Source organism: Phascolarctos cinereus, unplaced genomic scaffold (genome assembly GCF_003287225.1).
Source record: "Phascolarctos cinereus isolate Bilbo 61053 unplaced genomic scaffold, phaCin_HiC Scaffold_2;HRSCAF=192, whole genome shotgun sequence".
Lineage (NCBI taxonomy): Eukaryota > Metazoa > Chordata > Mammalia > Diprotodontia > Phascolarctidae > Phascolarctos > Phascolarctos cinereus.
In genome coordinates this window covers 362,213,313-362,238,234 of record NW_027555625.1, presented here as the reverse complement: position 1 = coordinate 362,238,234, position 24,922 = coordinate 362,213,313, and the positions used below count along the sequence as shown (strand labels likewise).

Sequence of the window (24,922 nt, the reverse complement as noted above, 5' to 3'; positions counted from 1 at the left end):
GTTAAAACTTACTTTGATGACATAGGGTCATCATTATTAAAATAATCATATACTTTCACTGTATATACAATAACTAGTATACTTGTATACTGATATTCTTGGCAGTTAAAGCAGAACTGCTGTCTCCCATACTAAATGGCCCTGGACTACTGTGCTTCTTTAATTCTTGAGTCTACTTTTTCTGTCTCATCCTTTGCTAACAGTAATGATTACTTGCTATCATCAGTGTGCCTGTCTCTCAGGTGCCATCCTCCATCCCGCCCTTTCACATTGTTTTGATAATGTTGTGACTTGAAAATATTGTTGAATGCACTGTGGCAAAAATAATTAATTTGGTTCTGAGTGAGAACTTTGAGGAGGATCTCTCCTTTGAACAGAAATGTATTAGCTTTAGTTGAATGGACTTTGAAATTTCTTTGGCTATTCAGGGCCTTATTTGCTTCCCTAGTCTCAGCTGTGTGCCAGATAGTTGAGGCAGCTTTATAAGTGAACTCTGGATCCTTTTGAGGTGTTAATGGTACATCCCAAAAATCATTTTGAAGGGGTTTTCTTAAGTAGGTTTATTTGTGATTTTTTTCCTGTCTCAGCTAAAATTAGATAATAGTGGTCGGAGGAAAATTAAAAAAACTTTTTGGCGAGAAATAATTTGTCCTTTTAACTAAAAGATAAACGTGTAATGGTTTAAATGGATCCTTTCTAAAGTTTCCTTACAAGCCATATATGGTTGTTTTTCAGTTATTTTCCCTAAAAGCCCAGATCAGTATAAAAACATTTTTTTTAAATTCTCGTGCAGAAGTATGGGTGGCTTTTTAATACAGTTTTTCTTTTTAGAACCACCACCATCTAAAATCCCCAAAATTGAGACCACACACCCACCAATACTACCCGTACATCCACCTCCAGGTAAGTTTTCCTTTGAGATTAGCTCATTGGCAACCAGGTTTTTTCTTTATCTTGTTAAGAAAGATTTGGACAGAGGGATCATTGTGGAGAGAGTACTGGATTTGGAATCAAAGAACCTGGGTTCAAATCCCACCTCTATCATTACCTGTGCGATCCTGGGCAAGTCACTTAATCTCCCTAGGCTCCTATTTCTTCATCTTTAAAATGAGATTGGATTAAATGGCCTCTAAGGTCACTTCCAGCTCTAAATTTATGAACTTTTGAATCATTGTGGATCAGAAAAAGGAAAGGGATAGTAGTTGCCATTAATTTCATAAAAATTATTTCCAAGGATAATTGTAATGAAAACCAGCCCATAGGTGAAGTTCTGAGTTAGAATAACCTTTTATTTCTTATTGATGGGCTTCCCTAGTAACTATGTAGAACACATGGCCCCTCAGTAATATTAACTACCAATTTACTCAAATTCTCCCATTCTGAAATTTCAGAAATAACGAAGCAAATATTAGAGTAAATTTTACAGAGAAACCCTTTTAGAACTCATGACCTATTTTTCCATATCACTACAAGGTAGCTGTAATTTTTAGACTTCTTTATTGTCAGTGAAATATAGGGGAAGGTGTGTTAGGGAAACCTCTTGCTCTGCATTGAGGTAACATATTAGGTACAGTGTTAAACTTGGGACCGAAATCTATATATTTTTTTAAAGACAATAGGAGCCATATTGGTACTGGAGAAGAATCATTGCCAACATTGAACTTCTGTGCATGTCTGAGAAAACTCTTAATTTTTTAATGACACTCAACTTCCATCTACCGTGTTGTATAATTCATTTGTGCGTTTGTCCAGTGCCTATCTGCATAGAATATGTGTTTAAAATTTATATTGGATATGTAATATCCATGCTTCTTCTAATTTATCCCACTGGGTCTTATAATAACTTCTTGGAGGCAGAATCACTTTTTTACTCGTAAATTCCCATGGTTACTCTAATATAAGTTAACTTTATGATTTAAAAAATAATTTCCACAGTTGAGAAAGAAGTATGAATTGTGCTTCTACTATGTGCTTAACTTTGTATTATAGGGAACATGAAAGAAGCTTAAAATATAGTCCATTCCCCCAAAAGACTTACCATTCTGTTTAGAAAGATGTAACCAATGTTAATTGTGGTGTAAATTATAAATGCTAATGAAATTCAAAGAAAAGTACCTAATATGTGCTATTAACATCAAAAAGAACTTAATGGACAACATGATACCTCATCTGGGCCATGGAACATGAGTGGGACCTGGAGAGTTAGATAGAAGGAAAGGAGAGTGAATTCTTAGTGCATAGAATATGCAGAGAAAGAGAAGGATCAACTTCACACTGTGTGCAATAAAGCAGGGATATATGTTAGGAAGTATCTGGAAGTAGAATGCTAGAAGTTTAAGAGTAGAGGGTGACCTCAAAAGGGCATCTAATACAGGAATGTCATCTATAGGACCCCTGACAAGTGATCTTTCAACGTTTAAACAATTCTTTGTAAAAGGCCAGCTTTAGGTAGTAAAGCCAGGATGTGAACAACCTTGGAAGGTAGGCAACAGGAAGGAAACCATGATATATATACTTAAATAAGGGTCTCCTAGTTGAAAGAAATATAACAGGCAATTGATCCAACCCATGCTGGTATCCCAGAATCTTTTCTACAACATACCTAGTAAATGTCATTTGGCCTCAGTTTTGAAGTGAAGGGGAAACCCACTACTTCCCTAGGAAAGCCTTTTCCACATTTCAGTATCTCCAGTTGTTAAGGAAGTGTTTCCTGACACCAGGCTCAGATTTATACTTTCTACTCATTGTTCAGGGTTTTTGTCTTTGCAGCCAAACAGCACAAGTCTAATCCCTCTTCCATTTGACAAATCCCCCTAAGTATTTCCTTCGGGCTAAACATCCCTAGTTCTTCAAACATTCCTCAGAAGGTATTACCCTTTATCATAACAGTTTGCCTGTTTCTGATATTTTATATTTTGTCAGTTTCTAAAACATGGTACCCCAAATTGAACATGACGAAAAAGTTTCCAGAGCCTGGAAACTATGCTTCTTAAGGTGACTTAAGATCACAGCCGCTGTTTGGGGCTTCCCTGGATCATTGTGCCTGCTCTGTGCCAAGAGCTATTCTAGATACTAGATATATAGTAACAAGAAATAATGAAAAAATCTGTCCCCAGGGAGTTTATACTCTTTTAGATTGTACATGCACTTATTTAAGTAAACAGAGAATAAATACAGGGTAGTTAGAGAAGTCATTAGGTATCAGGAGTAAGGAATGACTTCTGTAAGGTTATGCTTGAATTGCAACTTGATGAAAGAGGGATTTGGTGAAACAGAAGCAGAAGTTAGGAAGGGAGTGCATTCTAGGTCTGGAGGACAGCAAGCATAAAGCCATAGTGACAGGAGATAGAATGTTGTGTGAAGAAGAAAAAACTAATTTGATTTGACTGGAGAGTTCAGGAAGGGGAAGAATGTATAATGAGGCTGGAATATACAGATTAGGACCAATTTCTGAAGGCTTTTAACTACACAAAGGAGTTTATATTTTATCTAGAGCCAATAAGGAGCCTCTGGAATTTGAGTACTATAGTAACATGATCAGATCTGCACTTAAGGAAAACATGTGGACAATGGAATGGAGTGGTGAGAAACTTGAAAATGGGAGACCAGAGTCTGAACTAAGGTTGTCACTCTACAAGTACATTAGAAAGGAGGAGTCACATGAGAGAGATACCGGGGAGGTAGAAACAGCAAGGTGTAGAAACCAATTGGATATGTGGAGTGAGGAGTTAAGGATAACACTAAAGTTACAAATGTTGCAGACTAGAAAAATGGGGCCGTGATGGTCATTAGAGACCCACGGGAGCTACTGAGGTCAGCGAGAGATAGTGTGTAAAGAGGAAAGAGGCTCCGGGACAGAACCTTATAGTACACCTGCAGCTAGGAGTCAAAATATAATTGATGAGCGTAGTGGTGTTTTTAACCACACACAGAGGATGTGGCTTGCAGATGGGTAGGGTGGTTAGCAGTGTCAGATGCTGAGGAGAGGTTAAGAATGGTTGAGAAGGTACCATAGACTTGTCAATTGAGATCATTTGTGATTTTGGAGAGAACTGTTTCATTTGAGTTCGGATGTCAGAAGTCAGACTACAAAGACTAAGGAGAGAGGAAGCAGAGGTGATTGGTGTAAACATTTTTTTTCTGGGAGTTTGAGAAGGGAAGAGGGATGATAGCATGAAAATATGGTAGGATCTTGTTTTCTTTTTGTTGTTTTTCGTGATTATTTAGTTTTCAACATTCACTTCCATAAGATTTTGAGTTTAAAATTTTCTTCCACTCCTGCTTCCTCCCCCCAAGACAGCATGCAATCTGATACAGGCTCTACTTAAACATTCTTATTAAGCATACTTTCCCATTAGCCAGGATTATGGTAGGATCTTGTGAAGATGCTTGGTTTTGCTTTGGTTTTTTGAGGACGGGTGCACTTTAGCATGTTTGAAGGCAGTAGGGAAGGAACCATTACATAGAGAAAGGTTGAAGACTGGGCAGGGGAAAGGAGTGGTAAGGGTAGAGGAGTAAGGATGCAGTCTGCTGGAGATTATGGGAGGGGATTGAATCAAGGGCCTACGTAGAGACTTTGGCCTTTGCAAGGAGATGGACTGCCTCATCAAACTGGAAGAGAAGAGGGCATTCTGTGCAGCTTGATCAAGCTTCAGCACACATTCTGTGTGTCTTCCTGGCGTTGGATGGAAAGTGAGCCCTCTGTACACTCTACAGATGTGCTTTAGTGACTCTGTGGCCTCATTCATGTGGATACTCATAATGGTATAGATAGCAAGCCACCCTGTCCCTTCTCATCTTGTGTAACTCACATATCCTTCTATAAATCTTCTGTGGGAAGCCCACTCAGTGAGGTGGAGGCTATGTTCTAGGTCTTTTAATATAACAGTAATAATAATAAAACACTTGTCTGTAGGAATGTTGCAGTGTTACTTTTCAGTCTCCCTACATGACTATTTAATTTTCTTTCCTCATCATACATCACCTATATAAGATCTTTTGCACCTCGGTGATTTACTGTTTATACATGCCATGTATTTCACAATTTTGATTCTTGAGAGAGCGAGAGAAAGACACCAGTTGTCTATCCAGTTGAATATCAGTGTCTCAACATCAGTCCTTCTTTGTCCATTGGGAGGGCAAGGTTGTTAGGCCAGACTTATTTGAGTTGTCATGCACTCTTATGTTATGGAACTTGATGACATTCTGATTGCATCTGCATTTAGAAGCAACTAGAGGAGTTTCTCATCTATAGGAAATTCCTATTCCATTTAAACTGTGTGTCATGTGTGTTAGACATCCGACATGTCAGGGAGAGACGTCAGCAAGCTTGTCTCCCTGCTTTATTCCTGTTTGATAATCAGGATTGTTGAGCCGTTGTCCCTTGTTTAGTTTTCTGAGATTTTAATATATGGATGGAAAGATTTGTTAGAGGAAAGGAAAATCTCTTAAGGATGTATCTTGTTCAACCAAATCTGGTGCTTTTAAATAATAGACAGTGAATACGGTGCAGTTTTATATTCACTGTGCTTCTTAAGTCAGTTGTCACCATGAAAATATAGTCTGCTATAGGATATTACTTGTGAAAGTCTGCCTGATCAGGGCAGCTAGGTGGCGCAGGGGATAGAGCACCGGCTCAGCGATCAGGAAGACTTGAGTTCAGATGGGCCTGAGATACTCGATCACTTCATGCTTACTAGCTGTGTGATTCTGGGCAAGTCATTTAACCCCATCTGACTCGCAGAAAAAAAATCTGCCTGATCTCTTCTCATGTTTTCTTTAGATACCTCTGATTCTTGCATAGATCATTCTTTGAGAGATTTTTATAGGAATGGGAAAATAGGCAAAGAGAGCTGGTGCTTATCTGTGTCCTCTTGTTTCTTTTTTTTTTTCCTCAGTAAAGTATTATCTGCTCATTGAGTGCTCTTAAAATCATGTTGCCTGCAGCATGGGTTTCCTCTCCATTTTCTTTGTCTGGTCCAGCTGCTTTGCCTCTGTTTGCCACCTTTAATGCCATTTCCATTTTCTTGTATGGCACATCTAGGGACTGAGCTATTAAGAGTCCAAATTCAGTGGTTCCACTTAAATTGATAAAGAAATGTGTTGCAGAAATTGTCATGATATGTCTTCAGGTCTCACACCATGCTTTCTTCCATCTCATTTTCCTTCACCATTTCTTGCTGTTTTATGAGGTGATATTGCTTGTAATTTTCTGTCATTCTCTGGAACGATTTATAGAACAGTTGATATTTAAAATAGTATAATCCTTGTCCTTATCTCTCTCATGTCAAGGTCAGGACATATTTGAGTGCTTAGGTGGTTTCTGAGCTCCCTTGTCCTCATTCTAATTGTTTACATCAATCAAAAGTTTTATAAAGGATAGTGAATAGTCTGCGGTTCTCTTGTTTATTCATATTCCATTTTTCAGCATCAGTAACTTATTTGAATAGGTCACCTTCCAGATATTGGTGAGTAAACATGTTATGCTGAGGGGATTATATGTGCAGTAAGATGACCCAATCTTTGTGTGTCTAGAATTTTTTCACAAATATTTTGGTTGAAAGTTTTATTTTTTTTAAAAAATGTTTTATTTTTATATCAGTCATTTCTAGAAATATTTTCTCCCCACCCTCTCCTAACTGAAATTGAACCTTTCTTTGTAATTCATGCCATTAAATAAAAACACCAGATTACTCATCTAAAAATGTATACAACATTCTGCTAGAGTAGTCCCCCCTCAGCCATATAGGAGGCATAGTAGGCATATTTCATTATCTGTTCTCTGGGACCGTTACTGATGGAAGATTATTCTTTAAACTTATTCTTTTATTTAGAAATACTTCTGTTTTGTTGAGTGAGGTATAGATAGCATTTTAACAGAACTAATAATGATAGTTGACATTTCTACTGTACTTTACTATTTACAAAGCCTTTTACATTAAATATTTCTTTAGATCCTCCTCATTTTACAAATTCTTAACAGAATTTAAGTCCAGTGATATTTCTGTATGTGATGGATTCCCTACTCTTCCTCAGTATATTGCCATCATTTTTCCATGTTATTAGAACATTTCCTGAAGCTTAGATTCCTGGAATGTGTGGTATGTTACAAGGCTTGAACGTTGTTTGAGGCAGTGAAAAGAGAAGCCTTTTTGTTTTCAGAAAGTAATCTTAGTTGGGTGGGTGGGTGGGTGTGTGTGTGTGTGTGTGTGTGTGTGTGTGTGTGTGTGTGTGTGTGTGTGTGTGTGTGCGCGCGCAGACCCCCAAATCAGAGCCTTTGGGTAGTATTTACATTGTTTTGGTAATTGCAGTATCTTTGAGTAGAAAACTGAGAATGTAGCAGATGTAAGTAATTGATTCATAGCTGTTCCTTTCACTTTTTTTTTTAATCCCCCTTTCACACAAAACTGAGCTTCTGTGAGAGGGAGAATATTGCATGTCTTTTGTCAGTGATTTAGCCTTTAAAAATTCTGTCTACCTAGTAACTAAATTTCTTAAAAAATAGATCATGAATTGAATGATCATGATCATTCCCGCCAGCCTTTCTCATGGGAAAGTACTGGAGCTTTTACCTGAAGTGAAAACACGTAAGAAAAACTTCCTAATAATTGGAGCTATCTAAAAGCAAAAAGGCCAGCCTCAGGAGCTGGTTGGTTCTCTCTCCACATGAAGACTTTAAGCAGTACTGGGTGACCATTCTTTGAAAATTCATAGCCACATATGGATTGGAATAAATGGCCTCAGAGGTTCACTCTTAACTGGAGTGGCTCTATAATCTAGTGTAAATGAAGTAATAATTCTTGGGTAGGTAGGAAATATTCCAATCTACTGCCATGGTTCAATTATGGGGTATAATTTGAACCTTTAGCTTCTTAGCTAAAGGTTCATTGTACCAGTTGATGAAGTGCTATACTTCTTGTTTTCAAGGGTAACAAGGTTTCTGTTCCCTGCTTTATAGTATTAGAAAATCTTGTTTCATGTAGCTTTAGCTACATGAAAGCTTCAGCTTTCATGACACTGAAGTATATGTTTCATGTAGAGGTTTTGTTTCTAAAGGGTTGCCTTCTACAGATGTTACTTGTCCTTTCACCATGGCCTGGCCTGTGATCTCGTAAGTACAGTGAGTTCTAGATAGAAAGGTACTTTAAGAGGCTGCATTACTGTCAGGACTTTGTCAGTGGCCTTGAGAGGAACAAGCACATTTCTCATTTGGAGCATAGGAGCCTTAGACTTCTAATTTTTATTACTATCTCTGGTTTTTATGTCCACATTTCCTAATGTATCTTTTCTCTCTTCTCCCAGAGAGCCATACCTTATAATAAAGATTAGAGGAAAAAAGTACAGAAAAATTAACTAGCCTATCACGGAAGTCTAACATTTCTGTTCATTGTGTTACGTCCATAGTCCCACCTCTATGGAGGTGGAAAAGTCCTGGGTTTGCATCCCTTCTCTACAGATTAGTAGCTCTTTAAGACTTGGAGCATACTGCTTTAATCTTTATGAGCTGCAGTTTTCTCCACTGTAAAATGAAAATGATAATATTAATGCTACGTATCTTCACAAGGTGGATCAGAAAGAAGTGCCTCGTTATTACAAGACAACTATGAGTATCCGTTGTTAGCATAAAAAAGTTCCCTGAGGGTAGACTCATCATCATCATCATCATATTCTCCACCTGTCTCACTGGGCCTGGCACTGAGGACTCAGTAAATGTTTGAATGAACGCAGTTTGATTGTGAGTCAATAAGCATTTTAAAACATTCTAGAGAAAAAGACACAAATAGTCCCCAACTTCAAGAGTTTACATTCTATTGATGTAGAACATTTACATAGGTGTTATATTTACATACATACATATACAGATATGTATACATACAAAATAAATATGGATAATTTGGAGGATGCACACTAACTGTGTGAGTCTGGAAAGGCTTCTTAAAAGGAGGTGGCATCCTGAGTCTTGGAGGGAACTGGTAGTTCCAGGCTGAAACAGCACATTAGACATTAGTACATGCTAGGTAGGCTGTGCCAAGGCCCACAGGCAGAAGCTGGACTGTCACAGGGAACGGCAAATAAGCCAGTTTGTCAGCGGTGCACAAGAAGCAGTAATGTATATTCACCTTGGAAATGAGAGTTGTAGCCAGTTGTGAAGGGCTTTAAGTGACAAGTTTATAGTTTGTACCTTTTCCTAGAGGCGATAGATGAGTGTGATCTTATCCCCCTTTATACATGACAAATTGGGAAAAGTGCTGGACTGACTGATTGTAGGGATCAGAACAGAGACTTGGATTCCAATTCTGATCTTTACTAATTGTTTACATTTCGGCAAGTCATGTAACCTCTGAGTCTTACAGAAAAAAATAATTTACCCCACAGGGTTTTAAGGAGGGAAGCACTTTGGGGGCCTTTGAGCAATATACAAATGGAAATTTATTACAATTGCTGCTTCACATAAGTCTAACATGAAACCCGTGGGTTTGGGCAAATTTTTTTTTAATAATTTAGATAAAGTTATTGTTAACCTATACACAAGTCTAAATTCTATCCTGTTGTAATGACTGGCATTTTATTTTTAGTTCTTTGTTGACATTAACATATGAAGATAATGTACAAAGAAACCAGAAAAGGTGTAAATAGATTTTTTTTTTTGCTGTGTGATTATGACTTTTGGTAATTTATATTTAGCTAATGTTGTAACTTTTGACAAAGCATTTCCTGAAATATAGCATTTGTATAGTGATCCCTGTTTTGGCCTTTTCTCTCCTCTTTAGAACGTAAGCCAACCCTCACAGCTGCAGTTTCAATGGGAGAGGGCGAGCAGACCGGCACAGCGGAGGCTGGAGATCTACCAAAAGTCCAGATTCCTCCTCCCAGTCATCCTGCCCCTGTACATCAGCCACCTCCTCTTCCTCACCGCCCCCCCCCACCACCTCCTTCCAGCTACATTACTGGAATGTCAACTACAAATTCCTACATGTCAGGAGAGGGTTATCAAAGTCTGCAGTCCATGATGAAGACAGAAGGACCAGCCTATGGGGCTCTGCCTCCAGCGTATGGACCACCCGCTCACTTGCCATACCATCCTCACGTATATCCCCCTAACCCTCCGCCACCTGTCCCACCTCCCCCAGCATCATTTCCACCACCCAACATCCCCCCACCAACTCCTGGATATCCTCCTCCACCAACATACAACCCCAACTTTCCGCCTCCACGATTGCCTCCAGCTCATGCTGTTCCTCCCCACCCTCCTCCGGGGCTTGGGATGCCACCTGCCAGTTACCCTCCTCCAGCTGTGCCCCCAGGTGGGCAACCCCCAGTGCCACCTCCCATCCCCCCACCTGGCATGCCTCCTGTGGGAGGATTGGGACGTGCAGCTTGGATGAGATAACGTGATGCCTCTTCTCCCCCTCACCCTTTTTTTTTTAATTCACTTACCTTTGAAGTATAGTTTAAATGGCAAAATAGTTGAACAGCAGGGTACCTTGTATATTGCTACACAGCTGCAGTACAGAAAGGGAATGGAATGGTGAACTTGAACTCTAGTGGGCCTTCTACGGTATGGCTTCTCGTATAGCTATTGCAAAGCCAATTATCTAACTTTACACACTTGATTAATTTAAAATCAGTTGTTACTGCACTGGATTACTTCATACTAGTGAACGTGTTAACCAGCCATATTGGCTCAGTAGTTATCTATGTAAGGAGTAAATTTCCTTTTAAAAATCAGTGCCTACTTTTACTGGAAAATAAGTTTTAAATAATCCAGTATCATCTAAAGTCAAAACTCCGTTTTCCTTCAGTAATATTCTCCAGTGATACATGATGCTGTTGTCAAGTTTCTTGGTTTAACTGGTATTATCAGTCCTTTAATTTTAAAATTTTTTTGGACAGGTTGGCCTTGCTGAATTTGGGGCTGGTTTTTGTTTGTTTGTTTGTTTGTTTTTTGGTGGGGGGAGACAAGGGAATGGAAACCTGACCTTGGAAAGTAATGTATGTTTACATCTATTTACAAATTCCTGTACATACAGATATATTTTTAAAGTGTGAATGTAACATCATACTGTGAATTCCATCTTGGTTACAAATGATACTCCCTCAGTCAATTACCTACCCAAATAAAATCAGTTCTGAAAATATAAGAATGGTTTGTTGGGGTGGGGGGGAGAGGGGGGAGCAGAGAATGAAGATAGGTGATTTAAAACCTCACTGTTGCACCGTCTCCCTGCTTTCTCATGTTCCTGGAGTTCCTCCTTTTCACAGCCCCAAATCAGTCAGCTACTGACTGAATCCCACCCCTTTCCCCACTGAATCTTATGGGCTAGCTTGTGGGTACTAAACTGACACTGTTTTTATGAGAAGATCTATTAACTTTGTGAATTTGAGGGGGTGGGGGTGGAATTCATTGGTAAATTAGACTACCTAACTTTAATGGTCTTCTTATTTCTGTTCTCTGAATGACCATAAACTACAATTGAAGTACTTTCCCTTAGGGGAAGTTTGATAACTGATACTCTTAATTAGAACACAGGGTAATGGACCTTTAGGCATGTATGGGGGAGATGTATGGGTAAGGGGACTCCTGATAACTGCTGAGGTGCAACAACTTCATCACACAATTTGGAGTCATCACAGCTTGCTTACAAAGAAGTTACTTTATTTCATTTAACTGCAAGTATACACTATCACAATCATATCTCTGACTTCATTTTACTAAAATATTTCAAATCAATGTTTTTAACCACACATTGTCCAAAAAAATCTATTTTCCTTCTCCCAAGAAAATCAAAGTGGTTTCAGTAAAAGGTAAAAATTCGTGCTAAAGTCTAAAGGGCTTTTTGCTCTGTACACAAACAGCAGGAACATATTTGTTCCAGTTCTCATGTAAATCACAGTCTATGAAAAAATGGGGTGGGGGGGTTGGTTGGGCACTGGCAAGTCACAGGCTATACAGAAATCATACACTTTCCAGCAGATTTCCACAGAGCAGCACAAAGAGACATGCCCCACTTTATGAAAAATATACAATTTTACCACTTTATAGTCACGCACTTTGCTTCTTTAAAAGATCAGTAGTCTTATTCTTGCCCTCTCCAGTTCAAAAAGATGAAAGGTCACTTTCCTTTTGTTTAAACACTGACATAACATTAGTGACATTTGAATAAAAATGTGCCTTCTTGTGTTCAACAGGTTTGGATTCTGAGGTACAATGGGTCACCCCAGCACAGCTTGATAGTAAACACTGCAGTACAGCTGTTGTAACGAAACTTAAGAAATGCTGTTCAGTTGCTCTGGAAGACAGCAAAGATTTAGGCTTTAAGGACAACCAGAATCTAGGCTTAGGGATTCATAAGATAGTATTCAGGTGTCTTCCGTATCTAGATAGACTGTATATTGTATACTTTGTGTACTTTGGTAGAGGCATGTCTTATTTAGGTACTTAGTAAGTTTCCTGTGTCCCCCAAATAAAACAAACTCAAAAGTCCATAGAAGAAACACTAGCCTCTTGGGAACATAATTGGGTGCCATCTTCAACCTGGAAGCTATCCCTTTCTGGTTTGGGCTGTGGCAGAGTGAAATCAGAATTAACAGAGACTTAAAGATTATTTACATACTAAGATGCTGCCTAAAAGTGTGATTCTGTGGGAAAACTGCTTCATAACTTGTGCCCCAATTTGGAAGCAGGTATTGGCAGAAAAAGTGTTAGAGCTAAAATGTAACTTGCAAAGGTCACTCTACTATTCATTTTTGGATTTATGGGTCAAATCAATGTTGGTTATTGCTTTTTTGTGCAGTTGTCTTAGCCAATGCATTTCCAAATAGACATCAAAGATGTCTGTTGTCTCTTAACAAACTGAATTTGTCATCTCATTTGCAGGTCTGCAGTGTTAAGAGAAAAACTGAACATTATTAGAAGGGGCCACCCATCCAATGAAGGAATCTCTTCAAGGCCACTATGTTCAGAAGTTCTTGCTTATAATGATATGAAATCTGCCTACCTGTAACTTTTACAACCATTACAAAAATGTGCTTCATACTTGCAAACTCTTACTTGCATCTCAAGATTGAATTGCTAGAGTAAATCATTACCATTCAAAAGCCCCATGGTGATAGAGAGAAGTCAGCAGCAAAGTCATACAAATGAGGGAAATCACTGAGCAGTGATCTCACAATCACATATCCCATGAACAAATGAAGGTTTGGATTCAGCATTTTAAAAATGTGAACTTTTAAGGTCAGTCGAGGATAGGAACTGGACCTATGATTTCTCTGGTATAGGAAACTCCTTCTACCAACTTAAGACTTCTCTGTAACTTTTACAGCCTTAGAAAATTGCCTAAGACCGCTGGGAAGTTCAGGGATTTGTCCAGGATTATATCTTGTTGGCTTCAAGGGCAAATCAAACTACTATGATGTGTTGCCTCAATTTTTAAGGAAGGGAATTCAAATCACCGTAATATATCAGAAGGGAAAAGTGACTCAGTAGAGCCCTATTTCCAAGTATACTTGAAGGAGACAAAGAAACTGGGCATGAAAATAGACAATGTCACTTATCCACCTACAATTTATTGGAAATGATGTGAATTAAAAAACAATGGTAGACCATCAATGAATCAGGACTTTAGATTTAGAAATGCATAATGTTAGAGCTGCAATATAGCCCAATCCCCTCATTGTAGGATGAGGAAACTGAGTTGACATCACTAAATTTCAACATTTTCCACCTTCCAGAAAAATAGTAATGGCTTCTCACTTAGTAGAACCTTCAGTTTTGCAAAGCCCTTTTATGTCCATTATGTCATTTGATTCTTGTGACACTCACATGAGGGAGACAGATTTTTCATGAGGAAATAGCCCTAGAGAGAAGTAACTTAGCTAAGGCCACATAATAAATAACTGAGGGAGGACTAGAACACAGGTTTGTGGATTCCCAAGTCAGTGCTCTTTCCACTATGCCTCACTGGAGGGTCAGGTCTGATATCCCAATAGTTAAATGCTGGGCTTCCTATCCAGTCCCTTCTTGGGCAGTGCCTTAATTCTCTTTGACTTTGGACAATTCCTTCCTGGCTTCTAGTCAGCTCAGGTCAGCTCTGGCTCTGCTTACAAATCCATTAATTCCTATTTACTGAGTAGAAGAATTGGAAATAGTGCAAAAGCCCATATGCAGCCCCAGCTAAGGTGCTGAGAGAGAGAGAGAGAGAGCTTCCAGCTACCTTCTGGGTCTAAATAGAGGCTTGGAAGGAACTGGTTCCCAAATGAAATTCATTCCTAATTAAAAGGTCAAGAACAAGCCATTCCAGACTAAACTTACTTCTGTTTTTCCACATAGTTATTAAATGATATGTCAGGGAAATAAAGGTTCCCTAGATTTTAGCAAAACAATGAAGTATCTCTGGAGAACTGTTGAATAGATACGAGTACAATTTTAATTCAGATTTCACAATTTAATTTGATTCAGAACCAGTTAAGTGGTTCATGGTCATGTCATTGGTAGTTCCATATGAACTTCATGGGTCTGCAGGAGTTCTTCAAGGATATGTGGTTGGACTAGGAAATCTTCATCAAAGATTTAGATAAATGGAGAGATGGCATCCTTAACAACTTTGCAAGCCAACCACAGTAGATGTTAGATGACACAGTGTTGATAGGTTAGAAAATCGGGCTGAATCTAATGAGATGCTATTTATTAAGGATAAATGTAAAGGCTTAGACAAGTTCCGTAAAGTCACAAATACAAGATAGGGTTAGACAGTGGTTCATCAGAAAAGGTCTGGGGGTTTTATTAAAATTCAAGCTCAATATGAGTCGACAGTATATGGCAGCCAAGAGAAGCTGTTTTCTTGGGCTGTGTATTGAGAGGCATAGCTTTATGGGAATAAAGTGATAGTTTCTTTGTATTTGGCCCATGTTAGACCACACCTGAAGAATGGTGTTCGTTTCTGTTTACTACATTTTAGAAAGGATGTGGATAAATTGGGGAGGGGGTGGAGATTGGGCAACTAGAATTGTAAAAGTCCTCATGTCCATTCCAGATGAGGATGGGTCTAAGGGATTAGGAGAGAAGATGCGTTATGACAGGTGCCTTCAGATACTTAAAAGGTTATGTAATGTAGAAAAGAAATTAGATTCATTGTGTTTGGCCACAGAGAACATTAGCAGGAGCAATGGGTAGAAATTGCAAATAGAGGTAAATTTATGCTTGATATTAAGGGGAAACTTCCTAATAATTAGGGCTATCTACTTGCCCCAAAGTGGATATGGGCTGCCTTGGGCTTCAGTAGGTTCCCCCTCACTGGTGGTCTTTAAGCAAAGGCCCAATGACCATTTGTCAGGTGGTGGGGACAGTTTCCCACATATGGGTTGGACTAGATGGCAATTGAAATCCCTTCCAACTCTAAAATTTTAATGTAATTTTGTGTGTGTGTGTGTGTGTGTGTGTGTGTGTGTGTGTGTGTGTAAAAGCAGAGGATACATTCTGAGAAGGCAATGTCTGTTTTCTACAGAGACCTTTGTTTCTCTTCTGTCAATTAAATTGGACTAAAATATTCCTGAATTGGAGAGAGAACAACCCGTGATAGAAGATCATCAAGAAGCCTAAGCAAGGAGCAATTCCATGGAGGAGACTAAAAACCCTTGAGGTTTATAAAACATCAATTTATGACCCACTGATAAGAAACTCCCTAGATTCTCAAAGTCTTATGTCAGCAATGTACAAGACTTGCCCAGCACTTTCAATCTAGAAAAATTTCCACTAAAGGCCCAACAAAGGAAATTTATTTCATCTAAAGATCCTCCACTGTCTGGAGAGACTCATCACCAGGAACAAACCACAGTAAACTATGGTGGGAAGTGTAGGAAGGAGAAAAACTACACATAAAATCCTTGGAGATATGAAGTTCTCAACCAAGACTTAGTGGGGAGAGAAAGTAGGTAATAGAGAAAAGGTAGACTCATTTTGGTCTTTGAAGTAACTAATACTAATGTGGACCAGTTCCCGGGTGTTTTCACAGAGCACTCCAGGCCTTTTCCACAGTAAACTCCAGGTTGTTTACTTGCCTAACAGGACTCAACCTCAGAGTTCAAAGGAAACTTCACCTGGCTCGTGGCAAAAGGGACTTGGTCTATGAAAGGGAAGCTGGTGGATTGTGGGGATTGGCCACCATCAAGATACTACATCAGATTTCTCAAGACATAAATGTTAAAGCATGAAATGGTGTTCTGATCCATGGTATCATGAGGAAAGTTATTCACATGAGGAAGAAAACTACGTGGTACCTTTGTTCAGGGCTAAGTAAATAAACAAAAGAAGCCCAGTATCTCATTAGGCTCTTTTTGGGATGGATTAAGTATGAGACAGGATGAGATGAATCTTCTGATATCAAGGGTCTTTTCCCCTAGGGGATTCTAAAAGCACAAACTAGGGTTATCAGAAATTGTACCCCCAACCCATACCACCATGACCCCAGGAATTATATGGCTGAAAACCCCCAAAAAGGAAAGTGGAACTTCTAGGCTAGGTTTTGAACAACCCAACCAGAAACTTGCACCTCATTCCAACTCACTCTTGAAAAAGCCATTTCAGTACCAAAGATGGGAAAAGTTGTCCATATATTCAAGCAGGTGAGAGGGGCTCCACTGGGCCACCCAAAACCCTCCAGTTGGGTATTTCTGAAACAGGATGATCAGGACTCAATTTGTAGTATATGGAAAATGACTGCTTCCCCAGTGAAAAGCCATCCTAGGACCTCAAGAGTACCCTAGACCAAAGCTGCCATATTTACAAAGAACACCACAAAAATAATTCTGGCAGCCAGAGGGAGTGAGAGGTCCCTCCCTCTTGCCCTCTTGTGCATCTCCCAGTGTCCCATTCCTAAGAAGTCATTCCCCCATACACACTCATCCCCAGTCTTCAGAGTAAAGCTCCTACAAGGGCCCCTTGAACTGGTTTCCTGAAAGGTGCTGTCGGATGGAAGGTTTGGAACTTGCTGCATCTCCAAGCTTCCTCCATACAACCTGTGGGAGAAAGAGACAAGTCTATGAATAAAGGTCCATGCCTACTAACCTAGTGTAACCTGCTATTCAGTGGTCCAAAATCACCATAGTTGCTTTCTCATTTGTTGACCACACAATCACTAAATGCCTTGTATAACTTTCTAATTGTCTCATACGGTTATGGAATAGCAGAGCTGTAAGAGAACTTGGACATCATGGAAGTCCAGCTTCCTTGTTTTAAAGAGGAGGAAGCCGAACCCCAGAGAGAAGAACTTGCCTATGTGATGCAGAGGGAGGACTTGGGGGGAGGGGGAGGGGAGGCAGTGCGACTCGTCTCAGTCTTCAACTTTTCACATTGCCTTAGTGCGCAGCATATGATTTAGCAGACGATGTTGGAGCAGGAAAGAGCCTTAGGAACCCTAGTCCTCTGTCTTCTCCCTTCATTTTTTTTCAGATGGGGAAACTGAGGCCTGGAGCAGGAATGTAACTTTATGGTCTCATCTATCTCAAAATTCTATGATTTTGTGTCTCTCAGGAGACCCACCAGAGAGATGGGCACTTAGTTGGCCTTAGGTTGATGGTTGCTACTTTCCACATTCTTGAGTTGAGGTCTCCATGCCTGTACTGTTAGCGAAGGTCACTAGATGGCAACACTTGTCCAAAATGCAAATTAATTCATAAGGAACGAAGAGCTTTCTGGCCTTACTAATTCCAAGCCTAGTAATCCATCTGGCTCAGAAAAATTAACTACAGGCTAGGGAGGATGTTTTTCTTGGGGGGGGGGGCGGTAGAGGGGGGATGAATGGGCAAGGAGAAGTTGACAGCTCAGGAGAGCCAGAGGCCAAGGTCTCCCTCTGGGCCTAGGCATCCACTGGTCAAATCTTTAGCAATTAGGTCCTGTAGTATTTCACTGTGTCTGGGTTACTGGGGAGGCCTCCTCTTTAGTAAATAATAGTTTCTCTAGTTCATTGCCCTCAGACAAGGATACAGTAGGATGTGAACAGGTAAAATCAATCAACAGGTTGAAGTAGAATGAGTCCTCGCCTAGCAGTCAGACTCAAATATCCAAATACAAATTTCTTGCCTCCTCTACTAATTCCCTGTGTGATTTTGGACAAGTTGCTTCCCCATTCTCTTCAGTTTCCCCTATAACAATGAAAATTTGTAAAGCACTTTAGAGTTTACAAAGCATCTTCTATTCATTATTATCTCCCCTGGTCCTCACAATAATCCTGGGAGGGAAACACAGTAGCAATTATTATCCCCATTTTCTAGGTGAAGGAATTGAGACTCAAAGGGTTAAGACAGCCCCTAAGTTAGAGGTGGGCCTCAAATCCAAGTCTTCTGGTCTTCAAGGTAGGGGACCTTCTAATTATATACTTTGCACTGATGCCCTCTTTCCCTCTATGGGCCCCTCAATTCACCCCATGAGAAGAGGTAGACAGAATCAAGGGAATGTTTGTGTTATAAGTTCCTAGGAGCAGGAACCACAGAATGTTGGAGCCAAAGGAAAACAGATACTATCGACTTCCAGTCTCACCATTTTGCAGGTGAGAAAAGTGAAACTCAAAAAGAAGAGATTTCATCAAAAGTCACATCACTCTAAAGTTGTACATATACAGCTTTGCACAAACTTGTATAAAATTAAACTAGAACACTCCTTGGGGGTGAAGATGTTGCTATTATTACAGTCACTGTGAGTAGTGGCCACACTTACCATTATGCACAGAAAGGCACTAAATAGATGCTACCTGATAAAAGGTCACTGGACTTGGGAGTCTGGAGACCTAAGTTTCCCTCTTAGTTGTACCACTTACTAACTGTAGGGCTTTAGGTAAGTCACTTAAATTCGAGGCCTCAGTTTGCTCACCTGTAAAACAGAGGCAATGATACTTATGCTACTGATCTCACCAGTTTGTTTTGAGATAAAAATGAATGTGAAGGGCTTTATAAACTGTAAAGCACAATACAAAGTTCGCTAGTTGGAGCCATAGTGTATACCATGGCAGGCATGAAATCAGGAAGATCTGGATTCAAATAAGTCCTCAGGCATTTATTAGCTGTGTGACCCTGGGCAAGTCACTTAACCCTCTGCCTCAGTTTCCTTATCTGTAAAATGCCCTGGAGAAGGAAATGGCAAACTACTTTAGTATCTTTGCCAAGAAAACCCCAAATAGGGTCATGAAGAGTCAGATACGACTGAAAACAACAACAAAGCACTATACAAATGAAAGTTGTTTCAAATGGGGTAACTGTGGCCCAGAGAGGTGAAATGGTTTGCCCTGGGTCACACAGCCTCAGGTACCTGGCTACGGAGAGGAACTCCAAGAACATAAAGTCACTATTCTAGGCATTGGTCGGTAGAGGGCAGCACTTAACCTCGTTACAAGAGGCATCTGAGCCCAGAGAGCATATTTACTTGTTTTTTGTGGGTTTTTTTTTTCCATCAGTGTAGGCCATTTTCAATTTAAAAAAAAAAAAAAACAAAAACCTACAAATGGAGATTTGTACCTCATAGTGACTGCCCCAGGATAACACAGTCACTATGGTCGAAAGCTAGAGATGAACTCAGGTCTTCCTGACTCTGAGACCAGATCTTTATTGTCTCACCGCTTTCCTTTAATACTATACAATGTACTTTCTCCCCCCAAGAAAATGGTGGCCCCCAAATTCCCCTGTAAAGGCAAAGGAATTGATCTTTGGATGACTATTTGGATAAAACCCTGAGACACAGAAACACCTTCCTCCCAAAGCAGATGAGATCAATGCTGCCTATGGCCTCAGGTGACCAAGGGTGAGCAGAGAGCCTCATGGGGCAATGCAGAGGTCTGTAGATTACAACCACAGGCTAAATTTGGCCTGCTACCTGCTTTTGTATGGCCTATAAGCTAAGAATGGATTTTACATTTTAAAATAAAGTTTGTATTTTAAAATATAAAAATTATTTTTAGTTCCTAGGCCTTACAGAAGCAGGTGGTCATTTGCCAACCCTTGGTGTAGTGGAAAGAGCTCTGGTTAAGGGATCTGAATCTGAGTATACATGTATGACCTCAGGCAAGTCACTTACCTATGTCATTGCCCACAAAAAGAAGAAAGTGGGATCATTCAGTCAGTGGGCACCTGGAAACCAATCAGATCTGAATTCTGGCCCTGCCTTCTGTATTAATTCAGAAGCAACATGGTATAAGGGAAAGAACACTGGCTTTTGAGTCAGAGGACCTGGGTTCAAATCATACCTTTGTTACATACACCCATGTGGCCTTGGCAAGTTACAATCTCACGGGGCCTAAGTTTTCTTATCCATAAAATGAAAGTTAAGACTACATGGCCTCCAAGGTCTCTTCCAGTTCAAAAACCATATATAATCCTATGAACTTGCTATGCTTTTTGAGAACGGGAGCTGTCACACAGCAGTTAGCTTAGTTCACTTCTCTGTAAAATGAGAGTCTTAATCCAGAAGATGACCTCTAAGGCCTTTAGCGATGCTAACATTCTAAAAATCTGTGAATGTTTCCAACCTCCCAGGAAAACAAAAAAATCATTTCTCAGTCAACCTTTTACTTGTCAGAATCCATTCCCATTCATTATCAACAACCTTGTAAGAGAGGCAAGGCAAGAATTTTTCATCCTCATTTCTTATTTGAGGAAACTGAGGCCCATAAAGGTCAGGTGACTTGTCCACAACTGACGAGTGACAGAGCCGGGACTGGAAGGCAAGTTTTCCCATTTGACCATCCTGCCTCTCACATGAAGACTCGAGGATATGTCCAAGTGCCCTTTGGTGATTGGAACCAAAACTTTATCCATTTTAGAGAGTAGGGCAAGAGCAATTTCTCCAAGACCCCATAGAATTTAAAGCCATTACATTGCACATTTCACGGACGATTGCTTTCTCCTTTTCGCTCAGGTCCTCCTCGTAACTGTCCTGTATCTGCCTGTCCAGGTTTTCATGAACTTCCAAGACCTGGAGGCAAATGGATACACAAAGGTTATTAGGGCATATTTCTTTCCTCCAACTGAGTCTGACATTTAGACTGGTTTAAACTCAGCCTTCCAGCCCTAGATTTTGTCTCAATTGCTAGATAAACTGAAAATATCTTCCTTCCCTCCTTGTCTCATAATTAGATATGAGCCCTTGAGGACTGAGTGATCTGTATTTGAAGGACTCTTAATAATGTCCAGCCACTAGTCCTTGACTATCTATAACCCAGAATTCACCATATATTCCACACTTATTTCAATATAAAGTCCAAGCTTGCTAGTCTAACATTCGAGACCCTCCTGACGCTGACACCCTGCTTCCCCTTCATATCCCATCTGCACCTGTTGCTCAACATTTACACCATGCTCTGCTCTAACAAAAGAGATCTTTTCGTCTCCACCACTTGTTAGGTATGTGAACCCAGGGCAAGTGATTTCTCTTCCTCTCTGGGTCTGTCTCATTATGTGTCAAATGAGGGGGTTGGATTCAATGATTCCTAAGATTTCTTCCAGCTGTAATATACTACATTTTATGACTCTTCAACCCCTTCTGGTTTTGACAGTCTACGATCTATGATTCTAACGGCCACTATTGTTTGTATAAAACCTGTACGTTTACAAAATGACTTGGGGTCCTTGTGAGGGAGGCTCTTTTAAACCTTAAAAGACCACTTAAAGGTGAGTTATTATTGTCATCAATATTCTCATTGCTTTGCATAATTTTCCTGCAAGGAAGATAAGGAAGCACTTCTATCTCCCTCTTTTGCAGAAATCAGATGAAGTTAAGTGATTTGTCCAAAGTTGTAGACTGGAAGAACCAGGTCTGGGATTTGGGTCCCCTGCCTACTCCTTCCAGGAGGCTACATTGCTGCTTATGTCCTGGAACTACAGAAAGACGGCATAAAGGGAGACAGCACAAAACAATTCCTACTCTTAAAAGTTCTGACACTGTCATCTAAAGATCTTTTAGAAAACCCACTCTGAGCAAATATATATGTATGTGTATATGTCTATATGCATATGTATATATGAGTGGTTTTATATATTATAAATTTATATATCATATTAAAATGATGAAAATATAAGACATTATATGTATACCTATATACACACATATATGTATATATACCTACATGTTTGGTGATGTATGTATGTATGATATGTAAAATGGTGAAAATATAAAACATTATATTACATGTATTATATGTATACCTATATATATGTGTGTGTGTATATATATATATATATACATCCATAAATCCATAATAACCAAAGGAAGACTCTTAGTTTCCTGATAGGTTTGGAGGTAGTCCTATCTGGAAGAAAGGAAATAAGACTCAAAGAACATCATTTCCAAGACCTTTAAGTCTGTTTCTATTATTCTCATCACACACACACACACACACACACATTCTCTCTCTCTCTCTCTCTCTCTCTCTCTCTCTCTCTCTCTCTCTCTCTCTCTCTCTCTCTCTCTCTCTCTCTCTCCCTCCCCTGTTCCTTCTTTAAGGGATGAATAATCAAAAGTGACACATTCAGACAGTTGGTGGCATGTCAGGGACATGGAGTCCTAGGCTACTGGGGTCCAGGGTGCTCTCTGAGCATGTATGTGTGCAGCAGAGAGAAGGGTAGGAGTGGAGAAAGGGACACAGAGACATACCTTCATAGCATGCACTACTGCCTCAGGTTTATGTCCCATAGGGACATAGCCCATTGCAGGGGAGGAAGAAAGCTCGGCTGTCATGTGAGCAGGACCCTGTGGAGAAGTAATTATACCTTTTAGCTTGGTTTTGATTTCTCAGTGAAAGTTTGAATCATCCAAATGTCTCTTTTAGGCAGTATGGCCCCCAAAACTGGCAGGTCAAGGCAACAATTATGGAGACTCAGACGTTCAGAACTGGAAGAAGTCTTAGAATGACAGAATCCTACAGTGGGAACTATTTGTTGAAGATTTCATCAACAGGATTCATGACATGGGTAAAGGTTGGAGTACATGACCTCTGTGGACTTTGCAACTCTAGTTCTATGAGTCTTTGATAATGCAAGAGTTGGATGGGACCTTTGAATCTTCAAACCAGAAATTGTCAAAACTAGGAGGGACCTCACAATCCTGGAATGTCAGGCTTAAAAAGAGCCTTAGATATTTATTCACAAGATCATGGGATCACAGCTATAGAGGTGGAAGGAACCTTGGAAGCCAATGTGCTATTATTGATCACATGATTCTATGTGGTTATGGGCAGGAAGAAGATGGGGGTTAGGGCCACAGCGGAAGAAAAAAAGGATAAAGATAATCTGGGACAACTGAAGTCCAAAGAGAATTTCTAAGGCTGTTCTAGGCCTGAATTATACTCCTTTCAATTGTCTGCTTTATAAAATGGTGAGGCTGAATTATAAGGATTCTGAAATCTTTTCTAATTCTAATATCTTTCCTTTCTTTGTTAATGAAACATCTTTCCTGAGTGATGCTGCCACAGGAAAGCAAAGAAGAGATAGCTTTTGGCCAAGATGGCTACCTAAAAAGAGTCCAGCCAGCCAGCTCCACACATATACCTACTTGAGAAAAATTAAAAATCACACCAGATCTAGTAACAAGCAAGAGAGCCAATGAGAAACTACAGTAAATGCACCCTTCCACCACCACAGGACTGCTGAAAAGCAAACCATAAACCTACAGGGAACAGGAAAGGGGACCACGCAATAGCAAAAGCAGTCAGTGTGGGCACAGGAAAGCACCCTGAGGAGCCTCAACATGTACCCCAAATGAACAAGAAACACATGTAACCTACAACATTCTGTGTTGAGAGTAAAGGGCTCCCCGAAGAGACTTTCGAAGCTTCAACAAGCTATGGTGACCAGTGAAGCATTTAGACCAATATACCCCAGGCCCAGGGGCTCTGAGGTGCCCAGCACTCTATCCTGAAAAGCCACTGAGGGACCCTAAGACCTAGCACTTTGAACCTCAAAGATCCAGAAGGGGCTAGCCCCAGGAGATTTAAGTCAGCATAGTAACCCCGGTGACCAAGAGCCAACAAGCAGATCCACCCAGGTGACCCGCCAACCATTCTACCCAATAGCAGGGTGGGGCAGAGACTAGCTCTGACACAAAGCCCCAATTTAAGGATTAAATCTAGACAGATAGATCAGTAAATAAAAAAAAGTCTTAACCAGTACAAAAATTTACCATAAATCTAGAAATCTTTCCCAAAGTAACCTAGTGACAACTGGGAGCAAAAACTAAATAGAAAAATGGATTTTCCACAAGGACTACAAGACTCTGGAAGAAATGAAGCAAGAGATTTTTGTCTTTTTTTTGGTGAGGCAATTGGGGTTAAATGACTTGCCCAGAGTCAAAGAGAAGGGACTTTTAAAAATAAAAGTTTGAGGAAAAAATTGAAAGAAGAATAAATACTTAGAACAGACTTGACCCAAGCAATAGGCTTTCTGAAAATTAGAATATACTAAACAGAAATTAGTGATTCCATGAGATAAATAATATTAGAACAAATGTAAATGATTGAAAAACTGAAAAAGATAACTGAGATTTAAAAAAAACAAGTTGGAAATAAATCATATAAATCTGGAAAATAAAAGAAATAAAAATAAAGAGAAAGAATTTAAGTCACTAGACTTCCTAATTAAAAAAAAAAAGCCTGAACACTATATTTCAAGAGATATAAGTGAAAACTTCCTAGATCTATTAGAACCAAAAGGCAAAGTAAAAATAAAAACATTCTGCCTATCACTTCCTAAAAGAAATCTCAAAAAGAAAAATACCAGGAATGTCACAGCCAAAATCTAGTCCTTCCAAAAAAAAAATAGCACTGAAAATACTGAAAGATACTGAAAGAAGTAGCTTAAGGACCTAGGAACCAGTCAAGATCACATGGACCTGGCAGCTTCTACTATAAGTATAGGGAAGATCTTGGAATATATTTCAAAAGGCAAA

General features: G+C 39.7%; 2 protein-coding genes across 10 annotated transcripts in view; one reads left to right on the top strand and one right to left on the bottom strand.

Annotated features, from left to right (window-relative positions):
• The window catches only part of CCNK (cyclin K), a 39,982-nt gene extending 28,838 nt beyond the window's left edge, over positions 1-11,144 (top strand). For 5 of the 6 annotated variants that reach the window (XM_021007305.2, XM_021007301.2, XM_021007300.2 and 2 more), the window contains exons 10-11: positions 832-903; positions 9,771-11,144. In XM_021007305.2, coding sequence (XP_020862964.1) covers positions 832-903; positions 9,771-10,390 — 692 coding nt within the window. In that variant the 3' untranslated portion in view covers positions 10,391-11,144. The remainder of the gene's footprint in view (positions 1-831; positions 904-9,770) is intronic. The other variant, XM_021007306.2, reaches the window with a different exon arrangement.
• A 491-nt stretch (positions 11,145-11,635) lies between these two features.
• CCDC85C (coiled-coil domain containing 85C) overlaps positions 11,636-24,922 on the bottom strand; it is a 185,583-nt gene continuing 172,296 nt past the window's right edge. For 3 of the 4 annotated variants that reach the window (XM_021007325.2, XM_021007326.2, XM_021007327.2), the window contains 3 exons: positions 22,634-22,729; positions 20,858-20,956; positions 11,636-17,013 (listed from right to left, as the gene is read on the bottom strand). In XM_021007325.2, coding sequence (XP_020862984.1) covers positions 16,924-17,013; positions 20,858-20,956; positions 22,634-22,729 — 285 coding nt within the window. In that variant the 3' untranslated portion in view covers positions 11,636-16,923. The remainder of the gene's footprint in view (positions 17,014-20,857; positions 20,957-22,633; positions 22,730-24,922) is intronic. The other variant, XM_021007328.2, reaches the window with a different exon arrangement.